Raw genomic sequence first — 17,051 nt, forward strand, 5'->3', positions numbered from 1 at the left:
GCGGAGGAACGCCGACTTCGATTGTCCGTAGAAATCCCGTGCATTTGTGTGGCGCAAGAATGTCCAGACCTTGGCCGTGCTCGAGTATATATACTGCACAGTATTCTCCATGTTGGCTCAGAGCACTCGACAACAGCAGTCCTCTACCCAGACATCAGTGTTCAAACCCATTCTACCCATTCAGCATGCAATTCCGCGCATTTGCCGTCATCGCTGTCGCCAGCGCGCTGCTGTCCGCTGCAAATGTCGGGGCCAACCCCACTGTCCGCATTGTCGAGTGAGTCATGCCAGGTCGCATATCCATTGCTTTCCCGTACTGACTGGCACTCTCATTGGTGAAGTCCAGGTAGTGACGGATGCCGCTGAACCACTTCTGCTCACCGCCCGTTTGCTCCTGCACAGGCCGACAGCACCACGCTCGCAGCCCGCAGCGCGTGCGATGATGCCGACGAAATTGACATCAAGTTCGACATCGGTCTCGACGGTGACACGTTCGCGACGTGCAAGAATGTCAACTGGAACACGTGGGAGGCGTCGAGTACGCCGGGAGATTTCAACTGGTGCAGGACGGAGTGGACGAGATGCAGCGGCACTCACCGCAGTGGGGTCTGCAACAGGGGCAGCAAGTTCTGCGAGGCCGCGCGCCAGTACTGCGCAAAGCTCGGCGGAAGCTTCTCGTGCAACTGATATGCGGGGCGCTCTGCATACCAAGGCGTTCTGTAGCGGGATGTGGATTGAAGTGGGTTTGCGCACCAGCGGTCTCCTTCATACTGTATGCCTGTCAGACGTGCGATATAGATACGTTTCTTGTGTAATCGCGGCGCAGTGTCGTTCAACACGACATTCGCTCGATAATATATAGGCCATCATGATTTCGTTGTGCATTGGTGTTGAGCTTGAGCATGTTTTGCATTGCGATCCAGGTGACGACGAGCAGATAAAGTGAGAGCACTGTATACAACATCTCTGTGAGGATCACACAAAATGTACTGTTGTCCACAGGTAAAGGAAGGACGCACTGTCGGGACCACAACAGTTATTGAAGGCAGCTGTTGTTGAATGTTACACTGTGATTACCGAGTGACCGGGCACTGTGGGGAGAAACAATTTTTCGAATGCACATAGCAGATTAAATGCTACATTTGGAACGATCCTCGGGGGAGGGGGGGGGGGCAGTCAAGCATGGGCTCCAAACTTCGGGACGGATGTCGAATCACGCCCTCCTTACGGGGGGCGGTTGTCCTGTTCGCGGCTTCAATAACTCAGATATTTGAAGACATCATCCATAGAATGAAGAGGTCAATAGACGAGTATGAAAATCTGGGATAGGGCCTTCGCAAACACACATACCGGCAAGATGTATGACAGTAGCAGCCGCCAACACGAATCTCGGCCGTCCGGGATGCAACAGGTGCCAGAAAGCGTTACACCAGGCGATGCACCAGGGTATGTTGGAACTTGGGATTGTGGCGAGCGCACGCCAACGTATTTGGCGTTGTAGTACCTCGCAGACTTTGCGCGAGCCGTCCTGTACGTTCCTTACGCATTTGACAGAGCTCAGACAAACTCGATATATCTTGTTGATCGTTCTCGCTTCGGGTCTCAGACGAACTTTAACAGAGTCGGCCCCGGACTGGTAAACCATGGTAGGAGTGAGAACGCGATAGTGAAGACTAGTTCTAGGAGCCTGACGTTAGACATGATTATCCGGAGCCGGTGCAGGTTGAAGGAATTGTCTGATCTGTTCTCAGGAGACTAGCGCACGCCGACGAAGGATATCTTGACGATTATGAGGAGTCCGAGCTAATAGCAGCGTCACCCATGGTTTATTCGAACTCCGCTGTGGCTTATGGGGAGCGTCGACCTTCAGTCAGACGCACACCATGGTGTCGTGAATCTACATCCGGCTCGACTTTCTAGACCGCCAGCCGCTTATGAGCCTGAGCAGTCAATCCTCTTCACGTCTTCGGCCTTCGTTTCTTCATCTAGTGCACAAAGTGCAAAATAGATTCGGAAGAGCACCTTCACCATGTATGTGACTCCCCTACGTGAATTCAAGCACACATTCCACCCCCCTGGGCAACGCACCTGAAGTGTGCTATGATCTCAATGATCTCAATATAGTTCTTATATCTAAAATATGATTTGTGTGGTGTGGAGACTGGAGTCTACATCACGCTAGCCCGATCAATCGCCTGTGAATAATTCTGACCGTGAGCTCTATGATTAGCGCCGATTCCTCCCGTCAAGCCGCAAACGATGTATATTTCCCCAGTTGGAATCGGCAATGCAAAGCCAGAAGATCCCTTCTGGCTGGAGGGTATCAAGCATCAGGGCATCTCCGCTTTCAACCCAGACCCCAGCTCTTACAAGGTGTTCCGTAACGTCAAGGATTTTGGCGCTGTTGGTGATGGCGTAGCGGACGACACAGAGGCTATCAAGTCCGCAGAAGTTGCATTATACCTTGATATGTAGCTCATCTATCTTCAGCGCTGCGATGTCCATGGGAGGGAGGTGCGGTGGCGGAAATTGGGAGTCTTCCACGATCGTCCCTGCCATCGTTTACTTCCCTCGAGGGTGAGACTAAATCGCGGCATTCATACCGGATAATGACTTTCAGTGCCTTTTCAGCATATACAAAATCGCCTCTCCTATTGTGTGAGCGACGATAGACCCTCTTACTATCCTCTCTTCGATTGACTTTACTCATCAAACAGTGCTTATTATTACACCCAAATCATCGGAGATGCACGAAATCCCCCAACTCTTCTTGCTGCCTCTAACTTCAACGGGATGGCCATCATCGGTGATCAAAATTGTCATGCATATAGTTTCGCCCCGCTCTGAACATACGAATGGCAGATGCCGATCCGTATATTCCCGGAGGAGGTGGTGCTCAATGGTACACGAACCAGAACAACTTCTTCCGCAGTGTCCGGAACTTCGTAATCGATCTCAGGCGGATGCCTGACTTTGCGTCTGCCACTGGAATACATTGGCAGGTTGCGCAAGCAACTTCGCTTATGAATATAATATTCTTAATGAGCACGCGGAAGAACAATGCCCATCAGGGTGCCAATCCCTCTGCGTTGTAGGTAGACCGGAGCTGACTAGAAACGCGTCACAGGAATTTGGATGGAGAATGGAAGTGGCGGTTTTATGGGAGGTAAGCCGAGAAATCCTTTCTCTTCTGCGCAAATATCCAGGGTCGATACCAAACTGTCAACGTAGATCTAACATTTCATGGAGGTAATACAACACAGCTTGGTATATGAGGATATATCATCTAACCAATATAGGCAAATTCGGCATGTGGGTAGGGAACCAGCAGTATGTTTCCGTATTTATGGGGTGACAATGTGGTTGGTTTATTCATCTTCGATTGAAAGATTCACTGTGCGCAACATCACGGTGCATAACGCAGACACAGGCGGGTGTTAATGAACAGTACATCTGACAGGATATTTGACATTCTATTTGTTTTAGCCGTGTACGGAATGTGGAACTGGGGTATGAAGTTTTGCGTCGAACCGCGATGTTATATTTACCTACTATGTATAGGATGGACGTTCCAGGGGGTTACAAGTAAGACCTCGCGGCCAATGATCAGAAAAATCCAGCTGATCGGATCACGTAACAAGTCGACAATTGTCAGGTTGGCTTTGATCTCAAGACTGGAGGAACATCGTCGGATAATCAAGTCTGTACTACGCTGGCATTTTCTACTCTTACTGACCACTGCCACAGACTGTCGGCGGAGAGGCCATTATTGACGCTATAGTGACCAACACGCCTGTCTTCCTGCGCACCTCAACAGCGACCTCTTCGCTAGCTGGGTCGCTTGTCTTGAACAACATTCATCTTAACAATGTCCCTGTAGCCGTTGGCGTCATCGGGGGACAAGTCCTCTTACCAGGAGGTACCACCGTCATTGCCAGCTGGGCGCAAGGGAATGTGTATACAGGCATGAACAGCCAGCATTCGTTTGTTCGGGGCAACATTCCTGCGCCAATGAAGGCACAGAGTTTGCTTGATAGCTCTGGCAGGATTTTCGGCCGAGTGCATCCCCAGTGAGTCCAAGCACCATGGCTATGAAATGATGTTTAAAGGCGATCAGGTATGAAGACTACTCTGTAGACCAGTTCGTGAGCGTCAGAACTCTAGGCGCGAAGGGCGACGGGCGCACAGACGATACAGAGGCACTCCAGTCTATTTTGAATGAGGTAGTACCATTTCCAGTCCCGATATCGAGCCGTTCTCTGACGCGTATGATAGTACTCGGGACGAAGGATCATATTTGTCGATGCGGGCACCTATTACATAACGGGCACCCTCACAATCCCTGCAGGTACCCAACTTGTAGGCGAAGCATGGAGCGTAATAATGGGTGGTGGACCCGCCTTCGCCGACCAGAAAAATCCTACTGTCATGGTGCGAGCTGGGGAGCCGGGTTCCGAGGGTATCCTCGAGATCACGGATATCATCTTTGCGACGCGGGGCCCTGGTTAGTGCGCCATCGGTCCAGGCCCTCACCATATATTGCTGACGATCCGCAGCACCAGGCGCTATCGTTGTGGAATGGAATATACATTCTGATATTCAGGGCGGCGCCGGGATGTGGGATTCTCACATCAGGTAAGCGTTCCGGCATCCCATTTCAAATGACGTCCATGCCGAAATAACAAATACGGCGGGATCTACAGACTCGGTGGAGGTGAGCGAACACATGAGAGATCACTCAGGGAAGACGTGCTGAGTATGTTCCAGCGGCCGGGACAAACTTGGAAGTAGCACAATGCCCCCAAACGCCGGTCAACGACTCATGCTATGCGGCGTTTCTCGCACTTCACTTAACACCTAGTTCAAATGCCTACCTCGAAGTACTACCGACCTTGATCTCGCATGCCCGGTGACAACTCTAACGCGTACTTAGGGCACTTGGGTCTGGCTAGCAGATCATGATCTTGACGGAGATGGAAAGTCTCAGATCACAGTTTTCAGTGGTCGTGGTATATTGTCCGAGTCGGCGGGACCTGTATGGATGATTGGAACAGGTGCGTTATCATTCACTATCAAGACATGAATAATATGCAAACATCGCATATACACTACTCAGCATGTAAGCCTGGCATAATATTACGTGAAGTACGCTAATTTGATACCATTTTAGCTGAACATCATACACTGTATCAATACAATCTCATCAAAGCCAGAGACCATTATATGGGGTTGATACAAACTGAGACGGTAGCAGTCATCCACAATCAACTGTTGCCCATGCTGACAGAAGGTATTACTTTGTCTAGCCATACTATCAGCCGACTCCCATGCCTCCGGCACCGTTCTCGATCGAAGCAAAGTACAATGACCCAACATTCCCACCCGGCCAATCGTCGTCGTGGGCCGTCAACATACAGAATTCTGCAAACATCCTAATCTTTGGTATGTCCGCAACTGAATTCGGCGATGAACTTGATTGACAATATGACGTCCACTTCCAGGCGCTGGCCTCTACAGTTTCTTCAGTAACTATACGCAAGCGTGTCTCAAGGATCGGTCGTGCCAAAGCCAGATTTTCAACGTCGACCTCACGTCGTCGATCAGCGTGTACAGTCTGGCAACGGTCGGAGTGACCCATCAGCTCAGCGTTGATCATCACCCGATCATTCCAGCCAATGCAAATATGAACGGCTTCCAGTGCACGGCTACTGCTTGGACACGGTAATGCACACAGTAGGATTAACTGGTCGATAGCAACGGGTGCCTAGGGCTATCACCTCTTGTAAGTACTAATTCCCATGACATGCCGAGCTTCCGTTTCTTTGAATGACGTCGCTACGAATTACTTTTCTTTCCTTTTGAGTGGTTTATGTGCGATGTTATGGACAGGATGCTTGCGATAGACGTAGACCGACCAAAAATGACTGCAGGCAACCACTGGTGCTCTCATCGAAGATTACTTTAGCTATAGAGAGGACCGCCCTCATGTGCATCATCACTGCCCCCTCGTGTGAATCGAAGCAGGATCAACGGCTGCGCGTCGTCGAAGGAAATCGCGCGGGAAATTGGATGATCTAACGTGGATTTGTTCTCATGATGCAGTGAAATACTGTTTCGCATATTTTAGCGCAGTGCAGCCGGATCGCACTGTTCGCGCACCCTCACCATGAGTAACATCTATGGTCCTGGCGGTACCCTCCCTCCTATTCCAGATGATCTGACAATAGCACAGTTTATTCTTGATGCCGCGCATGTCTCCAGGCCACAGGTAGTAACATCATGTCTGATCGATGACTCCACTGGACGCAAGACCAAGATGGACGAGGTATGCGTCATGATTTTAATCGATGTTGATAATGGCCTGGCTCATACTCTGTAGGTCCGGATACGTACACGAGCACTTGCCCAATCTCTCCAGACCCATTGGGATATTGGTATGTCCTTGAGACAGGAGAAACGCACAAGCTGACCTTGGCATACATAGGGAAGAACGACGTTGGTACGAGACCTTGACATCCTCAACCCTCCGTTCTCCATTTTGACAAATAGCAAGTTTGTATCTGTAGCCCAAATCATGTCGGTATGTGGCTGCAGTGAATGTACTCGAGATTTTGTTCCTTGAATGTTGTCTCGCAGACTACCCCGTTGCTGTTTGGTGAGTCATAGGTAATCATCCTGTCTGTAAGCAGAGCATATTGATTATCGACAAGGGCTGTCCATTTACTAGGTGGAATTGTGACGTAAGGACAACGGTGTCTGGATACTTAATTGCCTCGTGGATGATAACCTTTACAGAGCTGCAAATCCGGCTTATACAACGGGTGAACTGGAACATCAACTTGTGACTACTGAGGCAAAGCTCATGATTGTTCATCCGGCGAGCTATGCTGTGGCGCTTAGGGCTGCTAGCACTGCAGGTCTACCGATGGAGAGGATTATTTTGATAGATAGTTTGAAAGATGCGAATTCTCGACCTCATCATATCGTCCAGGAGTTGATCACAGAAGGCTATCAGCACCATTCCATTCTTGTTGAGAGCCGCTTCCGTCCGGGGGAAGGCAGAACGAGGCTGGCTTTTCTGAGTTTCTCGAGCGGGACAACAGGCAAAGCGAAGGTGAGGACCGTTCTTGATCATATTGGTCTCGCGCCCAGGCCTCTTCATTGTACACCTGCCCACCACTGAGGTGGTACAGTATAAGACTGATTGATCCGAGGCTAGGACAGATCAGGATGTGCGCTCACTGATTAATATCCTACCCAGGCCGTGTGTATCCCACATTACGCCACAATTGCAGCTGTGATTCAACTCGCACATCTAGTCAACTCACAACCTCGATCGTCTGACGAGAGAAAAATTCGTCCAGGCGATGTGTGGCTAGCACGTGAGTATTTGTCCCTGTGCAACGGTTCCTCATGAGACTGATTGAATTACGATTCTAGTTGCTCCGTTTTATCGTGAGTTGCTAGTGAATATTATCGCAGACGGGCAGCTCACGTTTATAGACATTTATGGTTTGGTTGTCATGATGCATTTCGCATTCTTCTATGGAGTATGCGTGCGCTGTTAGAGTGCAGCCTGAAATTGACGAACGCTTCTAGGGCGCCTTGATTGTCGTTCCGAGGTTCAATTTCGTAGAGATGCTAAAGAGTATTGAGCGTTACCGAGTCAACGTCCTTCCGTGCGTTCAAGTCTGCCTTTTGGGATAATGCTTTATTTATATCGCTGTCAGAGTGGTACCTCCGCAAGTCGTTCTGCTCTGCAAGGTACATATCCTTGAATTACATGGACCTTCTAAAGTCAAGATCGATCATTTCCCACAGCATTCTGATGTCAAGAATTACGACTTACGATCCATTCGATTGCTAATAAGCGGAGCCGCGCCGTTGTCTGCGGAACTCATAACCCAGCTGTCCCAGATACTTCCATCTGCAAGTATAGGACAAGGCTATGGTCGGTGATCATCGCCGAGTAGCACTTACAGGATGTTCTTGCCTGACTCAGTGCTGCAGGTATGACGGAGGTGGTTGGCTCAATAGCCTTCCCGCAGATGGAGCAGAAAATCGGGACACCCGGCAGTGCAGGCCGTCTTGTCCCAGGCATGATTGCCCGTGTAGTGCGCCCCGACGGAACTATTGCCAAGATAGGTGAACCTGGGCATCTTCTGATCAGTGGGCCCGCCACGGCATTGGGGTACCTGAAGAATGAGGAAGCGTAAGCTTTTCCATTGGATTCTGCGTTGCGTATCTGAAGTACGTATGTGGTAATAGCACCAAGGAGACATTCGTAGATGGGTATGGGTACACTACACAAGGACATGTGAATCCGCCGCTCAAACACGAGCCAGATGGGTGCACACAGGTGATGAAGTTATTATCAACGAACAATCGGAGATCTTCATTCTGGACCGTATCAAGGTAGTTCAGGTTCTTTTGATACAGGAGGGCATATCCTAACTCCACCCCTTCCAGGAACTGCTGAAGGTGAAGGGGTATCAGGGTGAGACACTGAACGACCTTAGCTCATCGCCGTCAAGTAACATGCTCCCAACGTAGTCGCGCCGGCAGAACTGGAGGGTCATCTGTTGGACCATCCAGACGTCGCCGATATCTGCGTCGTAGGCTTGCAGGACGATTATAGCGGCGAGCTTCCCCTCGCCTTCGTCGTCCCTAGCACAAAGGCCACTGAACGAATCAAGCGGGACCCTGCCGAGGCGGAAAGAGTCCGGGCAATTCTGATGAAGGTCAGCAGCGATGCATTCTGTCGTGACGTTCTGCTTTCCCTCCGAACAGCATGTCGCCGATGCGAAGGTCCATTACAAGCGTCTGGCAGGCGGCGTCGAGTTTGTTGAATCCATCCCGAAGAACCCGAGTGGCAAACTCTTACGTCGTGTGTTACGAGAGCGTGCAAGGGAGATGCAGAAGCAGGGCAAGCTGTCGAGTAAGCCCAGAGCGAAGCTTTAGCACGGTCACGATAATGGGGATTATCACGTAGCAATGCTAGTGATGAGGTGTACATCTAGTCTATGCAGGATCACAAATCGGCGAAGAACGAACGCTCGGCATCGATCTCGTTACGACCCTTCTTTCTTTTGACCAGTTGGAGCGGATCCTTGTCCTGCTTGCGCTTGCGCTTTTTCTCCTCTGGTTCGACATCATCTTCACTCGACTCTTCGGCTGCGTCCTCGCCCTCTTCGTGCGGTTCTTCCGCTTCCTCTTGTGATGCATCCTCCATAGCAGGCTCCGCTGTGTCAGTGTCTTCTGCTTCGCCCTCGTCATCTTCACCCTCAGTGCCATCTTTTCCATCCTCATCTTCGTCTTCCTTCCCGTCCTCATCCTCAAACACCTCCTTGAGGTCAGTGAGCTTGAGTACCTCCTCATGCCCTGCACTGCCGACCCAGCGGCCCTCGCCGCCGCGATCAACTGCGACGCACTCGATCGGGAACTCGCCGTGGTCCGCGACAACACCGAGTAGCTTCGTTGGGAAGAGCTGCACAGCACGCAGGATGCCGTCGGAGGAGCCGGTGAGGATCGTCGAGTGCGAAGAGGGGTAGGACGAGGGTATGTTACAGAGCGTGTCGATCGAGTGTGGGTGCCTGTATGTGTGTGGATCAGTTGGGATCGTGATGCAACAGGGCAAAGGGCGAGAGGGGAGTCACGCACCCGGGAATCCGATCCACACAGTCACCCCATCCATTGCGTCGGTTGAATATTGATAGAATGCCTAATTGCGTCCCGACTGCGAACTTCTGTCCCCTAGGTAGAACCTGAGCACGGGTTTGTATAAGACGATGGGCTATGCAACATACCCTTTAATGGGAACGATCGAGAGGAGTTCATCTTCTTGGTCCTCTGATTGGGCCAGAGGTTCCGTCTTTTTTGCTCTCACATCAATGACGGATAAAGTGCCGTCACCGCTGGTCCCCAACTTGCTTAATGGCAATTGACAGGTAATGGGAATCAGACAAACCTCGTTGAGACTAACTGTTTCCAATCGGACAGCCATAGGAAATCAGAGATGAAGTCGAAGTGATGATTGTACGCCTTGATGGCATCTGGTTTTCGTGGGTCCCACAGCTAGAATGCATGATGGTTGAATTAAAAGGATAAGGGCGGCAGAAAGGAACTACCTTAATCACTCCGTCGTCATCTCCGGACGACAGCAAGTTGGTCGTAAGGTGTTTAACGCGGTTGATGGCTGCACTTGCAGACCCTGTCCACATCAACACAATGAATATGAGAGCGAGCATCATGACTCACTCGTGGGCATTGTATATGGTGTTCACTATCTCACCCGTCCCAACATCAATAGTACTTTGGATCAAACTCAGAACAAGCCTTGGATATTGACAGAAGGCAGAGTGATGCTCACTATAAAGACTTCGCTTTTCCCGCCGCCCACAGCCTGCTGCCGTCATCACTGATGGCTAGAGCCCTACAGGATCGTTTTGAAGGTCGAACGGCGAACTTGCTATCATGGTTCCCCTGCTCGTCGTAGCCAAATGCCTTCACATGGCCCGTCAGGAGACCGGTGAATACAATTGAGTCTGTTGGGTGGAAGATAAGGTCAAATATTTGAGTGCCGACAGGGATGTCAGGCATGGCGGTCGTAGATGCCCTTAAAGGTTCACACCATTGCACTTCAAAAGTTCCAGAAGACGTGAAATTAGAGTTACGCGTCAATTCATTGGGTCACGACCGTCACCTCCGCGATATTGTCACGCTTCCAGAGAAGCGCCCAGCAGTGCGTAAGTAGCCTGAATAAGGAGAACATCTTATTGATGATGCCTAGTAATGTGCATTATGAATATGTAGAATCGGCGAAACCTGGTTTCATTATCCCCCTTTTGTTCGTTCCCCACCGTCTCTGAGCGAGCTTGATGAGCCTTTGCTCTATTTAGCCGAATAGGCGGTAATCATCCCCAATAGCAGCGTGACTGAGCGTGACTTAAGCTATGCAACGCAGGCGCAGCCAGTTCTCGACAACTTGTCTTGCCTTACCATCATCTCCCCCGGCCATGAGGATATGAAGAATGACACTCAGTGGTCTGTTATTTGCATTTCTGGCTACTGGAAAATGTCTTGCCGAGGTCGTCCTTCCCGTTCGACCCGCGACTCGCATAACAGAGCTGTCGACCATTGACTCCTCTCGCACGGGTTACCACTGGGCATCGGGCACGGGAACTGGTGACGGTCTTAACTTACTCGATATCGTTTTGGTTGCCTCTGTCGACGGGAAGCTCCATGCACTCAACCGGAACTCTGGCGAAACAGTATGGTCCATGGCAGGCGGGGAGGGCACAGCGCCGGCGACCCTGGGTCCTCTCGTCCGCACACAGCACCCCGACATCGATCCCGACCTGACGGACGACGACTCCGACTACCAGGACGTCTATGTTGTTGAACCTCAGACTGGGGACATCTTCATCATGTCCTCGCCGAACAGCCCATTAAAGCGCTTGCCCTTTTCCGTTCCTCAGCTCGTGGATTTGTCGCCATTCAGTTTCTCTTCTGACGATGACAAAAGGTTGTTCATCGGTAAGAAGGAGACATCACTCCTACTGATTGAGCTCGAGACGGGGCGAGTGAAGGCGACCCTCAACTCAGAGTGTCCATGGGACCCGTTTCAGGATATGGCCGAGCCTGCAGAGTTCGACATAGATCTAGACGAGTTAGAGGGGACAAAGCCGCCCAAGTTGCCGTCGAACCCCACGGAGGTATATATCGGGCGCACAGGTGAGTCTCCAGGGGACCCGCATTTCATTTTTTATTAACCCACGTGCAGACTACACGGTTTCGATTCATACCCGTCCCTCCCGTCCCTCCTCCACCAAACCGCCAATCCAGAAACTCTCGTTCTCTGTTTATGGCCCCAATAACGAGGACCTCGCGCTACAAGCGTTGTACAGGCACACTGCCGATAACGCGTATATCCAGCCATTGCCAAGCGGCGAAATACTCTCGATCAAGCCTTCGAACTCAAATACACCCAATTCTGAGGCTACGCACATACCCGAGATGATTTGGGGTCGAACATTTTCAACACCAATGTGCGTCTTCGATCTCAGGATGTATGCTGCACATTCTGAGCTTCCATAGTGTTGCTGTGCTTGACGTTCTGCGAGCGCCAGAACGGAGAAATCCGTTCGTGCTCCTGCAGCCGCGCCTGCATCTTCAGGAGATTCTTCCCAACGCCGACTTGCAAACACCAATTATGCGCAACCGGCTAGAATCTGCATTCGTCGGGATGGTCGAAGAGACAGGCTCCCTATTCGCCATGAGTCCGAGCACTTACCCAATGGTGGTCTTCGGAGACGCAGGTGTGGGGCGCTTCCTCGACTCGGCGCCCGTCGTGGGCGACTACGATCTTCCTGGCGACCTCGATGCGGTGACGCGCAAAGCGAAAGAGCGGAAAATGCGCAAGATGTGCCAGGATGGAAGCATGGACCGGCGGTGCCTCACAGGCGTGCACAAGCTGGTATCATCAAGCGAGTCTAGGTTAAGCAGGCTTCTCGACGGCGTGCCGACAGCTCTCGAACCGCCTCGAACTAGTGCACCAGGCAATAACACTCGTCGTGTGTCCAATGGTGCACCTGATGGTGATGAGTCGCCAGCCATTCATCGACAAATGATGGTATGGGATTTGCAGAGAGATGCACCGCTGGATGACGATCTACCCAGATTGGACCCAACGCTGGGTGACGACCTACCTAAATTGGACCCAATCTCGTCTGTCCAGGCATTCTCGGCTTTTGCGGTGTGCGCGCTCGCCCTGCTCGCGACTCTCGTTTGGCTCGGAATGAGGAGCAAGTCGAGCCGACGTCCCGTCCCCCCCAAAGTCACCCGTAACCCATCGGAAGGCTCTGAGAACCCCGACATTGACACCTCGTCAATCCCAGTACCTGGAGACTACAAATTGGCAGACGTTGCGGAGGATGTGAAGGTTCCTGGTTCCGACATCTCTCGCTCGCCTACACCTATTCCAATTACTGTGTCCGACTCGGGTAAATTTGTGGATACGCACGAACAGATAGCTTCAGATGATCTACCTGGCGCATCGCAAGAAGGCGGCGCTGACGGCGACGATAGCGAGAAGGAAGGCGACACGCCCGCTACTCCAGGAAGGCGGAAGGGCCTGAGGCGCAAACGCGGAAAGAAAAAGAAGGGCGGTGCTGCGGCCAATGGCAATGGTGCCGTTACGGACGCAGAAGCGGATAGAGATGGAGATCTTGCTCCCGGGTCGGACAACGCTCAGGGTGAGTCAACACCGAGAGTAGATGACGGCGTGGGGGGCGCTCTGCATATTATACCACCATCGACCCTCATAGTACCTCCTCCGTCGACGCCTATACCGGTCGTCCCATCCCTCGTTGTGTCGGACACGATTCTGGGTAAGTGTCTGCCAGTGCGTCTGTGCTACTGCAACAAGGACTGACAGTTTTGTCAGGATTCGGATCCCACGGCACTGTCGTGTTCAAGGGCTCACTGCAGGGCCGGGCAGTGGCTGTCAAGCGCCTTCTGCAAGACTTTGTCACACTTGCCTCGCGCGAGGTCAATATTCTACAAGAGTCTGATGACCATCCGAACGTCATCCGGTACTACTACCAAGAGTCGCAGAGCAACTTCCTCTACATTGCACTTGAGCTCTGCCCGGCATCACTAGCAGACATCATCGAACGTCCAGATGGCCACCGTGACATCGTCATCGCTTTCGATCCGAAGCGTGCACTTCGCCAGATTACGGCTGGCCTCAGACATCTGCATGCGCTGAAGATCGTCCACCGTGATATCAAGCCCCAAAATATATTGATATCACATGCGAAGAAGGGTATCGGCGAGACCGCCGGGCACAGGATGCTCATTTCCGATTTCGGTCTCTGCCGAAAACTGGAGGTCGACCAGACGAGCTTCCTGCCCTCTGCAAACGGCGCAATGGCTGCAGGTACCGTTGGCTGGCGGGCGCCGGAGATCTTGCGTGGAGAGGTCAAGCTCGATGATGCGACAGGAGATGAATCACAGTCATCCCGCGGGTCCGTCGGCAGCATCAATGGCACGCCGACGGGCAAACCCGCGCGCTTGACGAAATCCGTCGACATCTTCGCGCTCGGATGTCTGTACTATTATGTGCTGACGAACGGCAGTCACCCATTCGGCGACCGCTACGAGCGCGAGGTGAATATCCTCAAGAATGCGAAGTGCTTGGATGGCCTAGAACACTTCGGAGAAGAGGGCTCGGAAGGAGCCGACCTCATTAACCGCATGCTGAACCCTGAGGCATATGACCGGTGAGTGTCTCTAGCAATGTGTTCCTGGTGCCATTGCTGAACGGTAGCCAACAGCCCGGATACCAGCACATGTCTGCTGCATCCGTACTTCTGGGACCCGGGAAAGCGATTGACGTTCCTTCAGGATGCATCTGATCGGTTCGAGATCATGTGTCGAGATCCCCGAGATCCAAATCTCATCGTGCTGGAGACCGGCGCGTTTGACGTTGTTGGGAACGACTGGCACTCTCGGCTTGACAAGCTGTTCATCGAAAATCTTGGTAAATTCAGGAAGTACGACGGCCGTTCTGTACAGGATCTGTTACGCGCATTACGGAATAAGGCGAGCAGGCATGAGTATCTTTATTGCTTGAGCGCTGATCAACTGTCTGTAGAAACACCATTACCAGGACCTGCCCGACAATGTCAAACGACTACTCGGGACCATGCCCGAGGGCTTTTTGGCATACTTCACTCGCAAATTCCCTCACCTCTTCCTACATGTCCACTCAGTCGTCTCTGCAACATCGTTGCGCAATGAGTCAATGTTTCGTACATACTTCGAACTAACCGACTAATCATCTGCATCATCTGGAACGGACCGTAGCATCGTCATCTAATGTCAGTTATTCGTCATGCTGTATCTGTATCGCAATGCTTTTTGTACCTATCATTATATATTACTGTTACACTGTTACAACAAGGGTCTGTTGAATGTCAGCACTATAATGAGGATAAATATGCTCATAGAATACATGCGTGGGTGACGGTCGAAGTCCGTGTAGATCAGTGCATAGTCAAAGGCCATGTCAGTGGCCAGTCGTAAGGTTTACGATGAGCGTGACCCGACCACAATGAGTGCCACCACGAAGACGGCGACGATGACGACACCGCTAGTGATGGCAGCAATGCGACAGCGGGTAACCCATATGTCGATGGTTCGAGCAGCACGCTGCTTCATTTTGCGCGTAGAGGCAACGCTCGTATTGCTGTGGACAGACGGGCATAGGCTCTCCACGGAGGGGGCGACAAGGGGATACCAGAGTCTGAGCGCGAGCAGCTTGTGTCTGTCTCTGTCGGACAGTCCCTCGCGCTGCTTTCCTCGTCTTCTCCACAGGGGCAGCACGGTCTCAGACCGCCGGCTCTCTAGCGTGACATCGCCGCCGTTGGACAGCATCCAACCACCGATGAGCCAGCACCATGGTCCGACAAACCCAACCCAGAAGAGCACGCACGCGAGGCTCACGGGTATGCGCTTTCGTTTGACAATGGGGATAGCGAAGCGGTCGCTGCTGTACGACACGCCCTTAAGCCAGCGCTTCAGGATGTACGACTCCGAGTCCCCGCTCGAGAACGAGTGAGGCCTGCGCGGGATTGCACTGGGCCCGCCAAGGAGTGGCTGCAGTGAGGACGCCTGCGCAGAGGACGCCTGCGCACGGTGGCGTGGTTCGTGGTCCGCAGCCAAATCCACATCGTACAGGCCCTCAGGAAGACCGCTCGTGCGCGGCGCGGGCGTGCCTTCCGTGCCTGTCCTGCTCGATGCGGCGTATGCGTAGTCGTGCATGCGCACGCTTACATTAAGGTCAGGCGTGCGCACGCTGACGCTGATGTCGACTGCGCGCTCGTCGTCCGAGTCGTGCTCAGGCGTGTGTTCGGACGGCGCGGTGATGAAGCTGGATGTGCGCGCGGATGAGCCGTCCTCGTAGATGACGGAGTACTTCGGGCTGCTGACCACTGTGGGAAGCGATGGAGCCGCGAGGCGCGAGCGGCGCGGTGGGATACCGACTGTGCTCTGGAAGTCCGGGCGGAGATCGAGTGGAGGAATGATGGGGGGTGCTACGGACGCGGTCGACCGGAAGGTGCTCGTCGATGCCTGGCTGGCGGAGCGATTCAGAGGTCTATTGATGAAAGCACCGGGATATGCAGACAGAGAGATTTCTATAGGTCGACAGGCATGAGAGAAGCAACCGAATATTGGAGAAGATCACTCACTGTGTCCGTCGTGCACTCTGGTTGAGTCTGGGGTAAGGGGTACCGAGTCAATCGATGGTCGCCTGACAGCAGGGAAGTGTACCCGCTCATCAAGCGGCAGAATCTGTCTCGTAGGTTGGACCTCGAGATTTACCCGCCTCTCAGAGTCCTCAGATGCACTGGCAAGCAAGGAATGGGCGTGAAGAGACTGAGAACTATGCCGCCGCAAGGACTCGGCACGCTGTCTTTGTGACCCAGGGTTCAACAGAAGGAGAGATGGCGCAGACACTGAATGCGAGTCATACTGCATGCTCCACGGCGGCTCAGCAACGGACGTCGGCTGGGATGGGTTCGGACTTGGCACCTTCCACGATACATGGGAGGGCGTCGGTGCGCGTATCCGCTCCATCGGAATACTGAGATGTGATGACGGCTTGCGCTCAAGGTGAATACCGCTGTCTTGTGCTGTGCTCGTCGAAGTGCGCCCCTGGCCTTTCTCAGTGAACGAGTCGGGCTCGGGCTCTGAAGCGGAACTGGTCTGAAACAAGCGGGAGAAGGCGCTGAGCATGCTAGCGCGGATGCACGGTGCGGACCAGCGCTGGAGGACGTAAAATACAAGGCAGAGCGAGAACGGGCGTCCGGGTCAAGTACGGAACCTGGAGCCAGCCCGGGCAGACTCACTTAAATGTGCGCTGCGTTGCGGGGAATGCAGGAGGGAAGGTCCGGGCGCGTGTGCTCGCGACGCGTGCAGGTATGCTATAAGGTTATATGGGCGGCTGACGACAGGAGGATGCCACCTGCCGCAGGGAAGGCACACTG

The 17,051-nt window shown here is 52.6% G+C and overlaps 6 protein-coding genes across 6 annotated transcripts; 4 read left to right on the plus strand and 2 right to left on the minus strand.

The window, feature by feature from the left end:
* Positions 1 to 185: 185 nt before the first annotated feature.
* Positions 186 to 687, plus strand: POSPLADRAFT_1157225 (hypothetical protein; the record flags this gene model as incomplete). Its single annotated transcript, XM_024487147.1, has 2 exons — positions 186 to 277; positions 411 to 687. The coding sequence occupies 2 exons, from the start codon at positions 186 to 188 to the stop codon at positions 685 to 687; spliced, it is 369 nt and encodes a 122-aa protein (XP_024334189.1).
* Positions 688 to 2,259: 1,572 nt separating this feature from the next.
* POSPLADRAFT_1067839 (glycoside hydrolase family 55 protein) lies at positions 2,260 to 5,996 on the plus strand (the record flags this gene model as incomplete). Its single annotated transcript, XM_024482235.1, has 22 exons — positions 2,260 to 2,441; positions 2,491 to 2,577; positions 2,632 to 2,658; positions 2,718 to 2,806; positions 2,863 to 3,072; positions 3,128 to 3,166; positions 3,232 to 3,249; positions 3,300 to 3,330; positions 3,390 to 3,430; positions 3,487 to 3,510; positions 3,562 to 3,585; positions 3,642 to 3,700; positions 3,748 to 4,070; positions 4,118 to 4,223; positions 4,276 to 4,504; positions 4,557 to 4,635; positions 4,704 to 4,708; positions 4,768 to 4,880; positions 4,934 to 5,054; positions 5,171 to 5,247; positions 5,307 to 5,442; positions 5,502 to 5,996. The coding sequence occupies 22 exons, from the start codon at positions 2,260 to 2,262 to the stop codon at positions 5,723 to 5,725; spliced, it is 2,244 nt and encodes a 747-aa protein (XP_024334190.1). The 3' UTR covers positions 5,726 to 5,996.
* Positions 5,997 to 6,166: 170 nt separating this feature from the next.
* On the plus strand, positions 6,167 to 8,961 carry POSPLADRAFT_1156986 (hypothetical protein; the record flags this gene model as incomplete). Its single annotated transcript, XM_024487122.1, has 16 exons — positions 6,167 to 6,331; positions 6,380 to 6,434; positions 6,595 to 6,655; positions 6,711 to 6,740; positions 6,796 to 7,114; positions 7,262 to 7,382; positions 7,504 to 7,550; positions 7,600 to 7,679; positions 7,731 to 7,764; positions 7,822 to 7,951; positions 8,011 to 8,212; positions 8,269 to 8,292; positions 8,346 to 8,415; positions 8,470 to 8,497; positions 8,554 to 8,741; positions 8,791 to 8,961. The coding sequence occupies 16 exons, from the start codon at positions 6,167 to 6,169 to the stop codon at positions 8,959 to 8,961; spliced, it is 1,725 nt and encodes a 574-aa protein (XP_024334191.1).
* Positions 8,640 to 10,599, minus strand: POSPLADRAFT_1185890 (hypothetical protein; the record flags this gene model as incomplete). The annotated part of the gene is made up of 7 exons (XM_024489186.1): positions 8,640 to 9,593; positions 9,661 to 9,753; positions 9,807 to 9,914; positions 9,968 to 10,074; positions 10,128 to 10,200; positions 10,258 to 10,311; positions 10,370 to 10,599. The coding sequence occupies 7 exons, from the start codon at positions 10,597 to 10,599 to the stop codon at positions 9,032 to 9,034; spliced, it is 1,227 nt and encodes a 408-aa protein (XP_024334192.1). The 3' UTR covers positions 8,640 to 9,031.
* A 431-nt stretch (positions 10,600 to 11,030) lies between these two features.
* POSPLADRAFT_1071673 (hypothetical protein) lies at positions 11,031 to 14,976 on the plus strand (the record flags this gene model as incomplete). The annotated part of the gene is made up of 7 exons (XM_024482459.1): positions 11,031 to 11,733; positions 11,783 to 12,047; positions 12,097 to 13,253; positions 13,326 to 13,388; positions 13,445 to 14,282; positions 14,337 to 14,604; positions 14,657 to 14,976. 7 exons carry the CDS (start codon positions 11,031 to 11,033, stop codon positions 14,837 to 14,839), a joined length of 3,477 nt encoding a protein of 1,158 aa, XP_024334193.1. The 3' UTR covers positions 14,840 to 14,976.
* A 114-nt stretch (positions 14,977 to 15,090) lies between these two features.
* Positions 15,091 to 16,800, minus strand: POSPLADRAFT_1157117 (hypothetical protein; the record flags this gene model as incomplete). The annotated part of the gene is made up of 2 exons (XM_024487133.1): positions 15,091 to 16,199; positions 16,254 to 16,800. The coding sequence occupies 2 exons, from the start codon at positions 16,798 to 16,800 to the stop codon at positions 15,091 to 15,093; spliced, it is 1,656 nt and encodes a 551-aa protein (XP_024334194.1).
* Positions 16,801 to 17,051: the final 251 nt, after the last annotated feature.

Source organism: Postia placenta, assembly GCF_002117355.1.
Source record: "Postia placenta MAD-698-R-SB12 unplaced genomic scaffold POSPLAscaffold_18, whole genome shotgun sequence".
NCBI lineage: Eukaryota > Fungi > Basidiomycota > Agaricomycetes > Polyporales > Adustoporiaceae > Rhodonia > Rhodonia placenta.